Genomic DNA, 18,720 nt, shown 5'->3' with positions numbered 1-18,720 from the left:
TTTTATAACATTTAAATCAATATAAAAATTATCTCACTTTTAAAATTTTTATAAATTATAAACTAAAACTTTATAAATTATTTATATATTAAATAAAATATATATATTAATATCATATTTAGCCCGATGTAACAATTAGCCTGATTCACCTCGAGAAACGAGTTTTCGATATCGATGAAACAGATTGTTATATCATCGTCGAGTAACAACGCGAGCAGTATTAAATAATTAAAATAACGATGTATAATATCATATAACGCTGCGCTATGTGTGCTGTATTTCTGAAAATCTCATTTAGATGTTTCGCGGAAATGCTGATAGAATCAATGAATTAACTTGTTGAAAACTGATGATGTTAAACAGCGAGAAAAAAGAGAGACAGATTCATATATTTAACTAAAAGTACAAATTTTGATAAAAGGAAAAATAACTAAGTATTCTTTAGAAACTGCTAATGATTTCGATAATTTCTTAATTTTACTAATCACATTTATTCGATGAAGAAATTTATCATATAAATAATATTTTATATGATAAATTTTCTAAATTATAATTTGTTAATTAAATATATGTGTTCTCTTTTTCTTCGTTTAATTAAAAGATATATTAACATAGGTTTTATTAAGATTTGAATTTAACTTTTAGAGAGGAAAAACTATGTATTTTTGCATTTAAGATTTATTTAAGATCTGTTATTGATATTATTCAAAATCATATATTTTCGTTTTTATTTTGAGACTGTTTCATCAAATGATAATTTTAAATTACTCGATCAGGATGATTGAGTTTCTTGACCTTTAGATTAAAAGAGCACGATCAGCAGCTAATTAATATTGATAAATAATACATAGTAAACTTAAAATTGTGTCTTACACAAACTCCTAATCCAAAGGATTGAAACGCATGTCATTCAAGTTATGTTGATCAATATGTCGCAAATAATCAAATTAATATCAAATATCATTTACTTCCTGCTCGAACATGTGCTACTCGATTCCTAAGCCTTGATCCTATAAAGTATTTTGGATGCAAAAATAAATTAATAAATTCTTTGGTATAATATCAAAAGTTGCTTTTCTTCGCAATTAACTTGAAAATCTGAAGTAAGTACGTTCTCTTCCGAAACATTTTGTAAATATCCGTCGATATCGAATCATAAGTATAAATGCCAAGTAAATCTCTCCAAGCCTGACAATAACCAAGAGAATCCTTTTCGCGCAGGCTGCAGATTTATGACGCGTGCGAAACATTTACGTTGGTATCAAATATGGGTGAGATTCCCGGGTACAAGTTTCTCATATTTACAAAAGTCCGTAAAAGAGCTCTCACAGTTAATTGTCCGCCTTACGTAGCGCCTCCTCCGCCTTCACTCTCAGCACTTCCGCGCTCTGCTTCCTGATCTCGTCGTCGGACGACGCCGAATCCTCGTCCTTGTCGTTCTTCGAGCTCAGGTTCTGCGGTATGCTCTGCACCCCCAGGTTCAGAGGATGCCCGCCGTGAAGATGGCCGCCCAGCGAGTGGCCGTTCACGTTACTGTGATTCAACGACGAGCTCGGGTTCAGGCAGTTGACCGGCAGCATTGTACTGAGCGACGCCAGATTCTGCGACAACGGCAATCCGATGTATTGCGACAGGATGGCGTGTAACGGTGGTAACTTGGGCGCGCTCGTGGGCCAGGGTGGCGGGAAAACCGGCGGGATGAACCAGGGAAATGCGCCGGTTGGCGGACCGGAAGAGTCCGCGCCCGGAACACCGCCGGCCGTTTGTAACAGACGCGCGTGGAGAGACAATTCATTTACGCCTGCGAACAAAAGTTGTGACGGATGTTGCGTGAGATTCTTCTGCGGATCAAACTTAACCCTCTGTTCCAAGTTTTGATATCCTGATTCATCGATCCTATATTCATTTATTTAACATATTGAATAATATACATGTATTATTTATTTATATCATATTTGAAAAACATTGTATTTTTTTAATAATCAAATTTTATCACTGCATTAAAAATCTTCTCCTCATTTAAAATCATATAAATCAAATTACTGGAACTCCAAAATTTTTTAGAAAAATTCCAAAGTGCATTAGCGGCACAAAGAGTTGACTTATTCTCGCTTTTAAGTATAACTTGTATTTATTTTTAATCTAGAGATAATTAATTCCTCCTTTTCATCTTCTCTTTAATCTTCTTTTTTATCAGAATAATATAAATGTGAGGTATCCATTTGTTTCTTCCTTTCTATCTAAACATTTGATTAATATCGCAAACGTACGAATTAACACCAAGAAAAAATTTACAAGTTTTGCGATGAAATGTAATTAATAAAATTGATTAAAGATGTCACACAGGGTCGCCAGGTCATTAGTAGACTTTTTTCTCGTCACCAATCCGGCTCGCCTTGTGTACAAGCCTTATATCCACAGAGCGTTTCATGAAAAATTAATCGGTCAGGTTTCTATTCTATATCATTCGCGCGTGATGGCTGCGACGGCCGACACTGAAATTAGACGTAATTGTCGTCGATTGCATCTACCCTTCATAATTCCGGGCCTCGTCGCCCTTCTCTTGCACGTATTAGCGACGTAACATGCGCGTTACTACGTTACTGTGAAGCGAGCGAGCAAATGGTGGATGAAAACGAGCTTTCGCGATTGATCCGCGACAAATCAGTCCATTATCGTAGATACGAGCCACAGTTTCTTTTTTATATATAAATATCTTTTTTATCTAAAGCGCGACATCATAAATTACGGCGTAACAAAAAAATGTTACAAGTTCATATTTCACTCATAATGATTTTGTCGAATAAAATATCTAGCACGATTAATAATTAAACATACATAAAAAATATCTAATATAATTAACAAATAAAATTATTTGCTTCATTAAAAAAAGTTTCCTCTTTTCTATTTTGTATTGAAAGGAAAAAGTCATTTATGCCATAATTTAAATTACTCGATTAATCGATTTTAATTATTATTCTTCGTAAACTCACCACCTTGTTCGACGTGCATAAAAGTAGTATCTCTGCCCAACGCCTTTTCCTTCTTGCGCCATTTTGCACGTCGATTTTGAAACCAGACCTGAAGCAAAAAAAAGGATGCTTCACGATCAATATTCGGCACAATTCCATCATGTTCATTATGAAATGTTATACAGCTATTTGCAAAATAATTTATTACGATACTTTGAATAAAAAATTATAATCGCTAATATATTAGTCCAATTAGTCTGTTGAGGGATTATAGTTCGTCATCGCTGTTGATCGGGAATTATCGGAATGTCAGGACATTCGTCACGAAAATTCAAAATTGGCAGGAAAGGGACGCGCATGAGAACCCCAGGCGCGCGTATCACAGCGGCCAACAAAAGCTTGCTCTCGAGGTTGATTAAGCTAATTGTTAACAATTATCCTGATTTCCTTCGTACCCCTGAGTGCCAGCAACCCCTGCCTTCGGTTCTATCCTCGTCTATCCCTGGCGACCCTATCACTGGTCCGGTTGCCATATAAATGCTTTCGCTTTCCGCTCAAGTTGCTCCGATTTTTCATGGGTACCAGAAGAAGTAGGGGAATAAAAAAGAAGAGAAAAGAAGGAAAAAAGAAGAAGATTTTTTTTATTACTTCTTAAATGAAAGAGATTTGATAATAAATATATAGATTTAAGAAATAAGAATAGAAAAATATTTAAGAAAATATTGAAAGATGTAGATGTAGATTTATGTAAATATACAATATTACTCGAAGAACAGAGTGTTAAATAATTAATATTATAATTAAAGGAATAAACCCCCCGTACAAGAATAGATTTATTAGTAATAAAAATAAGGGTAAAATTGATATAATTTTCTTTTACATCTGCATAATTTATTAATTTCTTTCCATAGAAGGTGCAAAATATTATGAATATCATCGTATACGATAACATTAGATGTAATGGACTTGAAAAATCGAATAAAGCTGTGACACAGCCAGTTGGATTGAAATAGATTAGCGAGTTAGTTCTCGGTCGGATAGCGGAATAAAATCAAGCGACGTGGGAAAATCGGGGACGTAAGCGGAGAGAAGCAAATGACATCGAGGAGGAAGAGAGGAATAACTTGAAGCGAGGGAAAGAGGTCAGCGTTGTGAGACGAGGGCAGGAAATTTAATTGCCTAATTGCTGTTAATTATTTAATCGCTTCTGAATAGCCTTTAACGCCTAAGTGCTCGCAAACCTTGCGCTATTTAAGCAACCCACCGCGAGCTCGAAAGTTTGCAACGCCGACGCGTTTCCATAACTGCCCCATTAATCTCTCGAATCATTTACCATAGCGGTAATGCTTCTACAGTTTACGCATTGATCTGAAGATTCTTTGTCGAATTTAATATTATGAAATTTAAATTCTCAAACATAAATATATTTTTTTAATTAAAGCTTTATTAAGGTCTCTTTATCAAACTCTTAAATATATAATTTGCTTTTATATTTTTCTCCAAATTAATATATTGCCTTTAAGATAGATTCTTCTACTATAATAAGCAATGTTATTTATTAAAAAAGATGGGACAAATAATGTTAGAAAGGGAATATATTTTCTGAAGCTCTCGAATCGTGATAATTAATATGTATCGTTAGATAAAAATCCCAGATTAATCGAAAAATATTAAATAAAAGAGAAGAATATTTTTTTCCAGAATATATTGCAGTGAATAGATATAATACAGTGAAGAGTAATTCGTGAAAATTTCATAAAATCGCGTCGCGATGTCCATAAAAGCTCGTGAAAATTCCCTCGAAACGCCCAACGATCGCGAATCGCCCGTCAGGGTATAGGAAACGTCAGAAACGACTCGGCGATTGCATTACCATACGCACGATCGTCGATATATCGGCCAGCCGAGTTAATACCGAAAAATGGGGTAATTTTGCATCTAGAATCGACGCGAGGGAGAAAGAAAGAGAGAGAGAGAGGGAGAGGAAAAGGGAGAGAGGAGGAGGGGACAGGAGGATTTCCTAGATTGAAATAAAGTGGCCATGGCACACTGGCTGCGCCGCGGCGGATCATTTAGCGGTTTTGTCGAGCGACGGCCAATTGCCGGCATTGTCGCTCCGCTGTACCACAATGGGCCAATCGGAATGTGCTCTATCTCTTTTCAGCATCATCGCCACCCTTCCGCCGGTGGCCCCACGCACAACCCTTCGCACTCTCTCTCTTTCACCCATGTGGATATATACAGTATACTATATGGAATATACCATGTATATATATGTATGTGCGTACAAGTGTGCGTTTCCTTCCGAAATTATGTGTCGACAGTTTCTTTGTCGTACATCGGAATCAAACAATTGAATCGGGCGATTCCAAGGACGCACTGATTCGAGGATATTGGTTCTTTGAGGAAATCAATAAGAGGTTTTTTTCCTTATTCAACATCTGTCAAGAATCGTTACCGCATCATATAATGTGCACTCGTTTCTTTTCATGTGGATACCATTTTTCAATGTGTGATTAATTTAACTCAAACGAATTATAATTATCAGATTGCAAATAAAATAATTTTCTCAATAATTTAATTATTAACTACAACTTTATCAGTAATTTCTATTTGCAAATTAGAATGTTTCTTGTATAATTACATACATATATATATATATGTGTGTGTGTGTGTGTGTGTGTGTGTGTGTGTGTGTGTATGTGTATAATTGCGAAAACTAATTTATTTTTAAGATAATATATATCCTAAGAAGAGAAAGAGAGAGAGAGAGAATATAATTCTCTGCACATGTATGAAAAAGATGTCTACCAGTTATTGTGGATTGAAATACACCCCAACGCTGCAACGTACTTGAATTTTCAAGGATGCTGCTTTAAAGTAATTCCAAAGCAGATTACACTGTTCTCTATATGAGCAACCCCCTTCTGTGGAATTAATCATTGATGGATTCGAGGCGAAGCGTGTGTTTCGCAAAATTACAGATGGAAAACGGTAACGGGAAATTTTACAATAGTCGCTAATTAGTTAAGTGACTCGCGCCTTGAAGCTGAGTCGTCCAAGCGCAATCCTACAAACATTCGAGGATGCTCGACGCTCGTCAGAATCCGTCCTGCCTCATAAGATCCACACAGGAATTAATTTGCATGACGATTGTTGCATGTGAAAATCAATTTATATTTATTACATGTTTGCTACATTATACGTACGCTAATCGCGATATCGTGTTATGGAAATATCAAATTTATTCATACAGAGCAAATTTAAATTATAAATAACAACATGTGGCTGCTCAAACAAATTTTAAATATATCGATACGTATGACTCGGCATGTTACATTGCTCCGATTTTTCTTTCAACAGTGTCATGGTATGGCATTTTCTATATTTAACATGAAATTTATGTACGAGCTCGTAAATAGCCTTTTAAACTTGGTTCTGGCCAAATCTAAAGCTCGTTATTCAAACTACTTACAAAACTTGCGAATGCCACTATCAAATGCGTAAAATTCAGCGACACACGCGTGCCTTTCGGGCTTTGTGAATTCGTCTAGCTAAAGCGGCGAAAGGTTAATTATGCTTCTGCAACTGTCTCGTCGTCTGGCGAAATCTGGCCCGACTTCTTTCCCTCCTTCTCTTCAAGCCGCATTTGAAATATTCAAGCCGGTCATTGCGCGGAAATGGTATAAGCTAATCTTTTGAAAGTACTCGGTGATCGAGAGTATTGAGACTACATTTTATTCTCATGAAACGATATAAATAGAGAGAAAAGATACTAGAAGGTTGTTCTAATATTGGACAATCTGGATTTATTACGTTTGTTATATTTTTATGGCTCCAGTAATTTATTTTTAAATATTTTATATTATATTTTCTTTAAAAAAAATGTCAAAAATATTCCGCAAAATATTTTCCTTTGCACGTTTTTTTTTTTTTTTCAATAATTGAATCGCTGATCAAAAGTACCTGAACTCTCGCCTCTGAGAGGTCCAACCTCATTGCCAGCTCTTCCCTGGTGAACACATCCGGGTACTGCGTATTCCCGAAAGCTTTCTCGAGTTCGTGTAGCTGATAAGTCGTAAAAGTCGTGCGGGATCTTCGCACCTTGCGTGGTCGATCGGATTCACCCAGATTCAAAGGATCGTGCAACGCATCGTTGATCTGATGATCGCTCAAGTGACCGAGCTCCGTGTCACCGTCATCGACGACGGCGTCAGATGATGTCGCGTGATCTAAAATCAATGATACATATTTTTGAAAGCAATTTGGGGGCGATTTTATCCACTCGATACGATTTCTCGAAACATAATTTAAAAATTAATATTTAATAATATATAATAGTAATTTAAATTAAGCAAACATTAATGAAAGCTTTATTAAATTGTGTGTTTGGATAAATTGAGATAAATTTAATAAAGAAATTAAAAGATTTATGCCACACAAATTTTGCATTATTTTATCAAAAATTAATGACTATGTGATAAATTTTACTTCATAAGTAAATTTCTTACAAACATGTATATTGTCTGTGCTTGATATCTTTATTAATTTACTTTCTATTAATGGGATGTGTTTGTAAGAATCAATTTGCATTTAATTTTTTATACTTATAATTATAATTATGTAATAACAATAATTTTCGACTGTACAAGGGTTAAATAATGTACATAGAACTTTGAATTTTATTTCCATTTTTATTCAATTCCTTCATAAACTATTCAAGAGAGCTATTATCTATCTATTCGAAATTGTTTCCGATCGGAATGAGTTCGTTTTCCATCATTTAATCTGTTATAATATCCAAAACGATCGGAATGTTTCCGACATCTTAGAAACGAGTGGAAATTCAATTTCGTTCGGAGTAAGATTACGAAAATTATCGTTGACAACCAAAGTGTGATTGGCTTGAATTCATTCGAATCTCGACGAGATTCATAATAAAGAAACGGATGGAATCGCGGATTCGAAAACTCACGTTTCTCATCGAAATCGTAAATAGTTACATAATAGCTCCTCAGAACGGAATTTCAAAGACGCGCATCTCTTTTCTGCACTGTAGATTCATATGTCAACGCGATTAACGTGTGATTTTAAGATCGCTTTTGAGATGAAATCGTAGAATCGTTCATGACCGATCAAACCTTTCGCCCCGTAAGACGCGAGAAAATTTCCGACCCTTCACATTTATCGGCGCATTTCCGCTTGTTAAATACGTCAAATACGTCAAACAGTGCCTCCGATACTTGAGCGCGCGGGGAGACGATCGAGGCGATTAAACCATATCGCTTCGCGTTGCCAAAACGAAATTGTCGTTTTGCCTGATATACCGACTCTGGCGGCGGCGGCGGCGGCGGCGGCGGCGGCAACAGTAGCGGGGAGATACGGGCGCAATTTCATTTTTAAGCCGCACAACGACCGGTACCGATATAACCGATACGCCGATGACGTCCGATCGGCGGATTTGCCAATTTTTAAGCCTCGCTTCATCTTTTTTTTTCTTTTTTTTTGTTTTTTTTTTGTTTCACCATCGCTCCATACATCCACCCCCGCGCGTACACGCGTGTACACGCCCGCGAAATACCCTACAAATGTAAGTGCGCACATTATACGTATGTGCTCGACAGTACTTAAAAGCCGTCGCTGTCAGTGATTAGCAAATATCACGAGTGCACCCTGCCCACCCTTCTTCCACCTTCTCCTCCTCTTCTCCCTGTCACGATACAGCAACAGCCTTGCTGTGTAACCCCCTGTGCAACACATGCCCTTCCCGGCGATCGCATCCCGCCTAGTCCTCCCTCATATTTTTTACCATGACCACTCGTTCTGTCTTTGCGCGAACATCGACGAGGGCTTAAAGCCCTATTAGAGTAAACTACGCGTAGAAAAGATATGTATTTCGTTCGATTCGTGTTAGGCGAGAAATTAAATCGCGCCGCATGTCGACTTTAACGGGAATCTCTCGCGATAAAATGGCTTAAATTTGCGAATAATAGAATGAATAATCAAATAAGACGATAGAATCTTTGCGAAGAAGCAGTTATTTGATTATTAAGTTTGATTGTAGTTTACGTAAAATTTTCATTTATATACATATCTAGTGTGTCCATTTTTTTTTACATTTATATTAAAATTTTAAATAATTGACGATTAATGTGTGGAGATTATTTTTCAACAACTTTGTTATAAAACTGACGACTCTACAACGTCGGATCGATACGCGCAAAAATGTTTGAAAAACGCTCGTGCAATTTGCGCGAGATATTGTGCGAACGTTCAAATAATAACAATTCGGTTGATCTGCATGTAATTTCAAAAGGCACTTGACGCGTTAAAAATAAATCCATCGAGTTTAACGAGTTTAAAAAAAAAAAAGACGCAGAGAACGAACCATCACACTTGATGCGCTTGACGAGATGTTGCAAGGATGTCACCGGTTTGCGCGAGGGAAAAGTAGCAGAAATATCTCTCGGATTCCATAAAAATGCATCGCGGTAAAAATGCCACGGCAAAACTTGACGGGCGATAAAAATCGAGCATCGCGACAAACCTTGTTACACCTCTTTGACACCTGTAAGAAGTGATATATATACACACGCGCGTCACAAATTGCCGCTTCGATTTATTATTCCCCTTTGAATCTTTTGTCGCCTCGGTAATCTTGAAAGCGATACGAGCGATCTCCTTTCTCAGATTTTCTCATCTTTTGCAAGAAGCAACTTTCTATAGGTCTCTGACAAAAGTATCCCGCTTTTCATGCGGTCAAACTCGTTACTGAAAACTTCAAGTGGGACGAAACTAATACGTTTTTCTGTTTGAAAAAAAAATAAAAAATAAAAAATCTTGCGATTTAAGAATATTTGAAGTTTCTTATTAGATTTCTTATCTTTTATTACATGTAACTTAAATATATAAAAAAAATATATATATATTTATGAAAACAGTAAAGAAAAAAGTTTTATCTAATTACAAAAAAAAATTGTTAGATAGAATAATAAAAAAACATAAAATATAAATTATATGTATATTACAATCGTATATTAATAAAATCCATTAATAAAATCATATATTATACATTAATAAAATAATTTTTAAATGACGCAAAAAAATAATGGAAAATGATCTCTGATATATTAAATTAATATAAACCAATAGAAGAGAAACTATACACAAATACATACATTGCATATATTTATTGCTTATTGAGATATGGTTAGGTTTATATTGATGTTTACAACCACAACGCTCACTGATCTATTGATAACATTGACATGAATTGCATCCTCATTAGTTCCGCGAACTGGGCTAATTAAGCTCAGCTAATTGCATATCGCGCTTTAGATTAATGCATATAAATTGGATAAGGATCTGAGACCGAAGCAGCAATTACAAAGTTACAACGGTTCGCTACGACTTCGTCTACATCCGCTTATGCGCATACACCCCGACTAATTTCATATTAAATTATAATCTGCTTCAAGAGTACGTTTCCGCGAAATCGCTTCATATTACACTATGCCACATCTTCTGAGAAATAATATCTAGCTTGATAAACGTATTTCATTTCTATATATGCTACAAATTAATTTTAACTATCTTTCATCAACCAATAAACCATTCGACATTAAATTATTATCTTAAAACACTTCATTTATTTAACATAAACCTGAGTTGGCTGATCTAAATATAGTCTATCTAAGAAAATATTGTTGATCTTTCGTCGATGAAGAACATTTGCCAAAACCATCAGAGCTCAAACCGTATCTCAGGTATTTAAATATCCGAGAAAGGAAGCGCTAACAATTACATTGTTAGTCGGAGCATATCGGGTATGTTAGTTTTTCTGGTTCCTCATTAGTTCAATTTATTTGTAATTCAGATTTATGTCATTCTGAGCGCATTAATTAATTTACGAGACTCGGCCAACAGTATGAGATAACCATTTCGCGCGAATGACCGAATGAATAAGATTACAAATCATTCATCCCTGTGGCGCGTATACATCCCGTCCGGCGCGTCTCCATTCGAGCTAATTAGACAAGCATTTACTACTCGTGCGTAATAATGCTAATCCTACTTTTCGGTGTCGATACACAGCGAGCAGTTGTGATAGGATGAACTGAGAGAAACGATTGAAAACGTAAGCGTGCACATTGCCCGGCGGCACGTTATACGCACGTTATGTCTGTGTACACGCATGAGCTTTCGCACGCATACACGAGAGAGAGAAAGAGAGAGAGAGAAAGAGAGAGAGAGAGATCGTTGTACTAATCCAAGCTGAATAGAGAGATTTCAATGTTTTTATGCCGGGGCACAATGGAGTACCCACTTGATGCTTAGCTCTCCACTGCTTTTTATTAAATCTACGGTGCGCCGACGCCTGATGTGGACCAGGCCCAAAGTAGGGTAGAATAGGTAGGGATAGCCGAGAGGGTGACTCTCGTAGCAGCGAAATTAAAAATTTATTTACCGCGTCGATCGCGGGCACATGTCGCCCATTACTCCATCATCGATGGAATCGAAGGAATCGTCGAGAAAATTGTCAATTGTTAGCGTAATTTATAAAGACGATCAGAGAGAAATTCAGCAAAATCCATAAATGGCAATTTATAAATACAAATTATTTTTATTAATTTATATTTATAAATATAAATATAAATTAATAACTATAACAGTGTACTATGAAAATAATAATAATGAGGGGTGAATATAATGCACTCTTTTCTTACAATAAGGCTTTTCATTTTGCGTTATAGTGGACACTTCATATTCCTTTGAACTTTCTCGCCTACGCGCATAAGCTTTTTCCTAGAAAATTATCTTACCTTAGAGTGTTATTCCTACTATGGTATAATGTTTAAGCGTTTATGATATGTGACAACTTTTATGGATGAATTAAATCCTCTCTTTTATGAAAAATTATTATAATATAATATGGAAAATTAAATCCTCTCTTCTATGAAAAGATCATTATCGTATAGAAATATATATTATAAAATATATATAAATTATTTATATTATTTATCTAGATTATATTGCGTATAATGTGAAAAATATTTAAAGACATCAAATAAATATTACAGTTAAGAATATCGAAAGAAACAAAAATTATTTCTTGCAATAAAACTGTCTTGATGTAACAAAATTTCCTCTCTATGAGATCTTTTCAAAACCACACCTCTAATGCGAATACAGTTAGTCTCGGCAACTCTAAGTAGTCAATCTTGTCGTTTCCCTTCGGAAAGTTTCCCCTTTGAAAGTAATCAACGTTACAAAAGATAAGAAATCTTTCTTTCAACAGTTTCTTCTGACGTGCATGTGTTCGAATCAGCAAATTTCGTTTATTTTCGCAATAATTAGTATACGTATAACAATAGTATGTTTCAAATTTTGCGTCCAGATCTCGTTTTAGAAATAATCGTCCTTCCGGTAAGGCGCCTATGAGGATTATGCGTCTAAGCGTTAAGCGTTAAAAAGGATTTGTGATCTGTCCAGTCGACGAAATATACTTTCGTGAGACAGGAGCGGATTACAAGTGGCCGAGGACTTTATGCTGAAAATCTAATAAAATCCTTAAGAGGACTTACGTTAATACGCCAGCCGCGTATTCCACAGGATAAAATGCGACAAGATCACGTTTCAAAAAAATGTTGTGGAGAACGCGCATTTATGAAAATTTATAAAATACAAGCTTCTTAAAAGAAATATATTCTCTCTCTTTCTTCTATATAAAAATACGTAATAAAATATAAATTTGTTATAAATATATTTTATATAGATTAGAGAAATATAACTATAAACACTTCCTTGTTCAAATTTATATATATATTTAATTAGAAACAATTATGTAATATAAAAAACAATACATTATTAATATTTAGTGTAACCTCCTTTTGATTCATAAATTTGATTTGAATATTATATTTATAATTTTATGATATATATTGTTATATTATGTAATATTAATATTCATTGTAATAATAATAAGAAAATATATATAATGGAAAAATAAAATATTTGCGACCGCACAAAATGTCTTTGTAATCATGATTGCAAATTATATAATGCTACTGTGTTCTTTGAAAACTAATCGTGAATTGTGAATCATAAATATCGTAAATTATCATAACAGATTCGTTCGAGAATATACAAACATTCCGAATATACATAAATTATATTTCTAATAATTTATATATTTATGATAGCCATTGTTACACATTGTTCATATGATTTCCAGCGTTTGCACGTCACGCGTAGCATTTCTATATTTGTACATTGCACACACGCATAGTAAGAGACAATATACATCTGATGTGTACACGCAATTTTGCGTGTCGTAACTTCGTGTTGTAAATTCACGTTATAGTTATCACTGATCACGTATAAATTAAAGACTAAGTAAATTCTCATTTTACAAAATGTATTTTTTATAAAAAAAGAAAAAAACACGAGCACAATTTAAGATAAAAGCATCATTGAGCCGATTATTTCAGATTATATTACATTGAAAGCAATGCTATTTTTCAATCATTGCAGTTGACAATCTAAAAATAGCAACGTACTTGCATGACATAGTAATTGTATATATATACAGATCTAATATGTGAGAGCACTACTTTTTGTATACTTTAACATTTTGTATACTTTAAATATTCAAAAATCATTTTTGTTTTAATAAAAATATCGAGGGAGATCATCATTTATTGTAATTATTTATTTTATAAATTTCTTTTATACCTTTCTAATTAATTTTTAAGTTATAATTTTGCTCGAGAATAAAGTCATATTTAAAATTAAAAACATTAAATTAATTTTAGATATAAAAATTAAGATAATTTTAGTTTTTATAATTTATAAATGTTTACTTATAAAGCTTAATTAAAAAATAACGTTTTTAATCGCTTGTAAGTCAAATTATTGATTTCTCGAAGGGCATATTTATCAAAATAATATGAATCTAAAAATATGATTCAGCAGATTTATGTCATGTATTTATAATAACACGCACACATAAGCTATATAATAAATTTCTATTTTATCTAGAAATATATTATATAACTCTCTTATGTGTACGTGTTATTATACAAATATATGATTTGGAGTTATTAAGTCTACTTTATTTAATTATATTACATACCTAATTAAATACATAATTTTGAAAGAGAAAAGAGAGAGGCCAGATAGAAAGTCAAGCATACATATTGATATCTCAATATCTACATTTTTTATCGCAAGATCATATATACGACAACAGCCATAACTGTTTTAAACTCAAATCGATAAATACATAAGCAAGACAGAAAAGTTCGTGCGTTTAATAAAATCATGGGATAGTGATCGCCACGTTGTTCTATTTGCCCATAAGCCACGGTTGTAAGCCGGCTAGTAGCAAGTACACGTAATAACGTAGTTCTTTATAAACTCGATAACACGATTTATCATGCCGTGACGATTCTGCAAAGCGCATGCAACGAAACAATCCGCCTCTTCGTGCGCCTCTCTCCGCAGCCTAACCGCGCGCATGTCACACTCGCGTGTCGCACAACACCGTGTAGTAAATTCACGTTACACCGATCGTCGCCACAGATTCTGTAACCTACGACGACCTAATTACGTTACGTTGCCTTTAATCGCGCAATCCTAAAACTGACAATGTAAATCTCTAAGATACAAAGCTTTTTCTCGCACTGTCAAAATATTTAACTTTCTTTGAATTATAATAAATAAGAAATAAAAGGCTCTAATATAAAATAAATAAATTCAAATAAGATAAGAGCTAATGAGGAAATAATTATTGCACTTGGCTCTCACTAGCTCTCATTCTTATTTGAATTTATTTAAAAATTTTAATTCTCAATTTTTCGAGATTTGGATGTAAAGTATACTTGTGTATATGTATATGTATTTTTATTTATTATTATCTTTTCATAAACAGCCAAATTTCGGAAAAATATGTCAATTTTGTATTTTTCCTGCAATTTTAAACTTCTTTTTATTAAAAAAATAAAAGAAAATAAAAAAAAATTAACACCTATTCCTTGATTTGAAAGATTACAAATGTATAGCTTATAATTAGTACAAATAAACATAATATTCTGTACTATACACATATTCTGATATACATATATTCTATACTATAATTTATATATAATATTTTTAATTTATATCTTTTTTCATTCTTACATATTTCTGAAGAAAATCAAAATTCTTTAATATACTCTAATAAACTCTAAAAACTCGTAAAAACTTTATATTTATAAAGCAATTTATGAATACATATCAAAATCAACCTTATTGTTAGTTATCCTTAATGACTTTGAAAAAATGGTTGACTATCCTCCCTTCCATTTGGAAAATTATCGAACGATATAAATCTTATCTGAGAATGCTCGCATTTTATTCGCGACATTATATTGAAATAAATATATATGGAAAAAATGTGTGTAAATGCAAAAATAAATGTATTTAAAATTTGTTTTGCGCGTGTGTGTGTGTGTGTGTGTGTGTGTGTGTGTGTGTGTGTGTGTGTGTGTGTGTGCGATATATATTCTCTTATATGAGCACAAATTAAAGCTTAAGTAACATTTTACATTCGTTATAATGTAAGCATCTTAAAACTTTAACAAAAAAATTGGCATTTGTTGCTCGCTCATTTTTTATTCGTTCAATGTATGTTCATCTGAAGAAACTTCTTTCATTACAGTGAAAAAAAAAGTATTCTCGTGTTGCTATCGCATTGCAATCGATCGGTGTATTGAAGTAATAAAAATTGTAACAGACTTCTTATCGCGATCTGATGACCATTATATGATTGTTAAGCGAAGATATGATTGTTTTATTATATTAAACAGTGTATTGTTGTATGTGTATAAGTTTATATCGTATATATACATATACAATCTAATAAATTATTTACAAGAGAAATATTTAATTTATAAACGTAATCAAAAATTTATTTTATCCAATGCAGTATGAGAAACACGATAAAATAAACAAGAATTATAAAATCTATTATAGTAATTTTTTTATTGTCGCAATAATTTTTTTAATCTTATAAACGTATTATTATTATTACTCTATTAATGATATAAATTTATTATAAAAAGTGCATAAATGTATAATAATAAATAATAAATAATAAATATATAATAAGGAATAATAAATGTGAAATAATAAATTTATATGATGATCGTTACTTAAAACAATAATTATCGTTAAAACAATAATTATCAAACATGTACGATGTATATCAAACTTTTCCAATAAAAATGTTACACATTAAATCACAATTAAATTTAATAGGTTCTCTAAACAAATGTGTATATTTACCTAAATTAGTATACTTATCATTCTTTCATTTTAAAATTTTAAAATTTTTTATTTAAAAATTTCACTATTATAAACAGCAATAATGGAATATTAGATATTTTAAATTAATGTTTTTATATTTTAATTTGTAAATGTATTTAAAATAAACTAGGTTTATATGAATTTCATCATATTTTAATAACATAGAAAATATCTCCATAATTGAGAAAATTATAATTATACACACACACAGATACGTTCCTAAAATTCTAGCAACTGACAAAGTTTTCTTTTTTTAGAAAAAAAGAAAATAGTTCTTATCATACCTTCATCTTTGCCATGACCCAATATTTGATCAATGCTGTACACATTTTTCTTCTGATTATATGTCTGAGCCATTCTAAGAAAGTCTTTTTCCACGAAAATCACTGACGTAAAATTTCCGGATATTCGCAAACAAATGGCAATACGAAACAGTCCTCGATCCACGAAAAAATCACTGGCAAATCATAAATTGTCTCCCGAGTGGCACGCGCGCAAATTGAATTTCCCGCCGAGTCGCGTGTGCTTTCGAGTGTGGTCCAGCCGGAAGGAAGTATGCAAAAAAAAAGAAAGCGAGAGAATCCGAGAAGGATGTAGAATGAGGAGAAACACAAGAAATTGTCGAACGCTCCACGCTTCGTTCTCCACCTTCTCGACGGAAAATGCGTCAATCGACGGCGCACCACGAACTGGCTCGTCGGACATGAAAGCAGCCCTTAATATCGCGTACACCCGCCCCACCTTGCAACCCCTAACACCGCCATATTAGCCTCTCGACCAATGAAAGCGTGTGCTTTTCACCCAAAGCCACCCCGTAATCGGAGGCTGAATGAAGTCTGGGCGGGGAATATTTTGCCCTTTCCGCGTAAATCCCCGGATTTTTTCTGGCTCCCCTACCCGTCTCTCTTTCCCTCTCTATCCGCCCGCCCTCTTACCGTCTCTTTTCGTCCTTCCGACTGTTTCCTGTTCCTCTACATTCGATCCATCGACCTACGTGCATCTTCTTCATTCGTTCTATCTCTTCTTTCTTCGTCCCTTGCGTTCTCCATATCATATTCTACCTATTCCTTGTCTTTTCTTAATATCCAATCTTCCTCCGATATTTCTTTTTATGCGGTTTTCTTTATATTCCTTTCCCTTTAGAAATGCGAATTTCGATTATTACGGATAATTCGACACAACGATGTCATTGCATAATTTCACTTTCTCGAAGATCTTGTACTTTAGTTTTATTTAATGTTAGGTAAAATTGTTACTTGTAATAAAACTTGCATGATACATGTTGCTTTACTTATTAATTCAGAATTGTTCAGCGTTTAAAAAATAATTTTATTGTTAAATAATTCTCTGTAAGAGTAAGTTAAGAGGAAAAAACAATTAATGCATTACTTATTTCTTTGTTCATGTGCTGGTTTGTTTATTAATTAAATGACAAGAACTCGATTTCATAAAATCTATAGTGTTGTAAAATGTGAAAACATGCAATATTGTTAATATTTTTCAATTTATATAATCTTTCTCAATTATTATATTATATCGCGTATTTCTTCAAAATTTAAGGAAAAAAATCTCGATAATAGATAATACAACATCATTGACAAAAATTTGTCAAAAATACACTAAATTGTATCAATAATATCTAATAAAACCTGAAAAGACTGCAGGTATATGCGAGAAAATGTAAAGAATTTACGGTAAATAGAATTTTTAGCATTAGCATTTTTTGGATTAAAACGCCTCTTCACGATTATCCTGCTAATTCTAAAACAACATTCATTATGCAGGCACAGAGATCCTAAATCAATATTCTAATCTTAAAACCATTTTACACAATGGCTATGAATTCTCGTCCTTTTTAAGCTGCTAATACGAAAAGATATTAACAGCTGACATTAACAGTTGACATTAACTGACAGTTATTACCTAGAATAGAACCTATACAATAGAATTTTAATTGATTTCTTAATCGGATCTCATAATTGACTTAGGACTATAGGATTATAGTATATTAAGGTAACGTTAATATTTGTTGAGTTTATTCATTAGATTCGATACGCATTCACAATATATGACTTGTCGTACGGCAGGCGAATGGTCTTTATGAATCGATTTCTCTAAATATAAATTTAACTTTTAAAATTAATATTTTTTAGTAAATAAACAAAAACACTGTTCAAAATGATAAAATCATATTTTTTTATTAATTTTAAATAGTTATTTTGACAAAATTTTAATTTAAAACTTCGGTGCAAAGATAATGTAAAAGATTGAAGTTGATCATAACAAATGATGATATGTTTATTAAGAAAACATGATTTCAAAATCGATCAAAAAAAATTAAGATTAAAAAAAAATTCAGTAATTTTGAGATATAATGTAAAAGAAATATTACATATATTAT

General features: G+C 33.0%; 1 protein-coding gene across 1 annotated transcript; it reads right to left on the bottom strand.

The window, feature by feature from the left end:
• Positions 1–608: 608 nt before the first annotated feature.
• Hbn (aristaless related homeobox homeobrain) lies at positions 609–16,980 on the bottom strand. Its single transcript, XM_083081606.1, has 4 exons — positions 16,604–16,980; positions 6,939–7,204; positions 2,994–3,081; positions 609–1,801 (listed from the first exon to the last, which is right to left on the bottom strand). Exons 1-4 carry the CDS (start codon positions 16,674–16,676, stop codon positions 1,332–1,334), a joined length of 897 nt encoding a protein of 298 aa, XP_082937732.1. The 5' UTR covers positions 16,677–16,980; the 3' UTR covers positions 609–1,331.
• Positions 16,981–18,720: the final 1,740 nt, after the last annotated feature.

The sequence above is a fragment of the Camponotus vicinus genome, unplaced genomic scaffold (genome assembly GCF_025532165.1).
Source record: "Camponotus vicinus isolate PSW18456_S1 unplaced genomic scaffold, iyCamVici1.0 SCAF_11, whole genome shotgun sequence".
NCBI lineage: Eukaryota > Metazoa > Arthropoda > Insecta > Hymenoptera > Formicidae > Camponotus > Camponotus vicinus.
The sequence above is the reverse complement of the archived record's forward strand: the minus strand, read 5'-3'. Positions and strand labels throughout refer to the sequence as shown.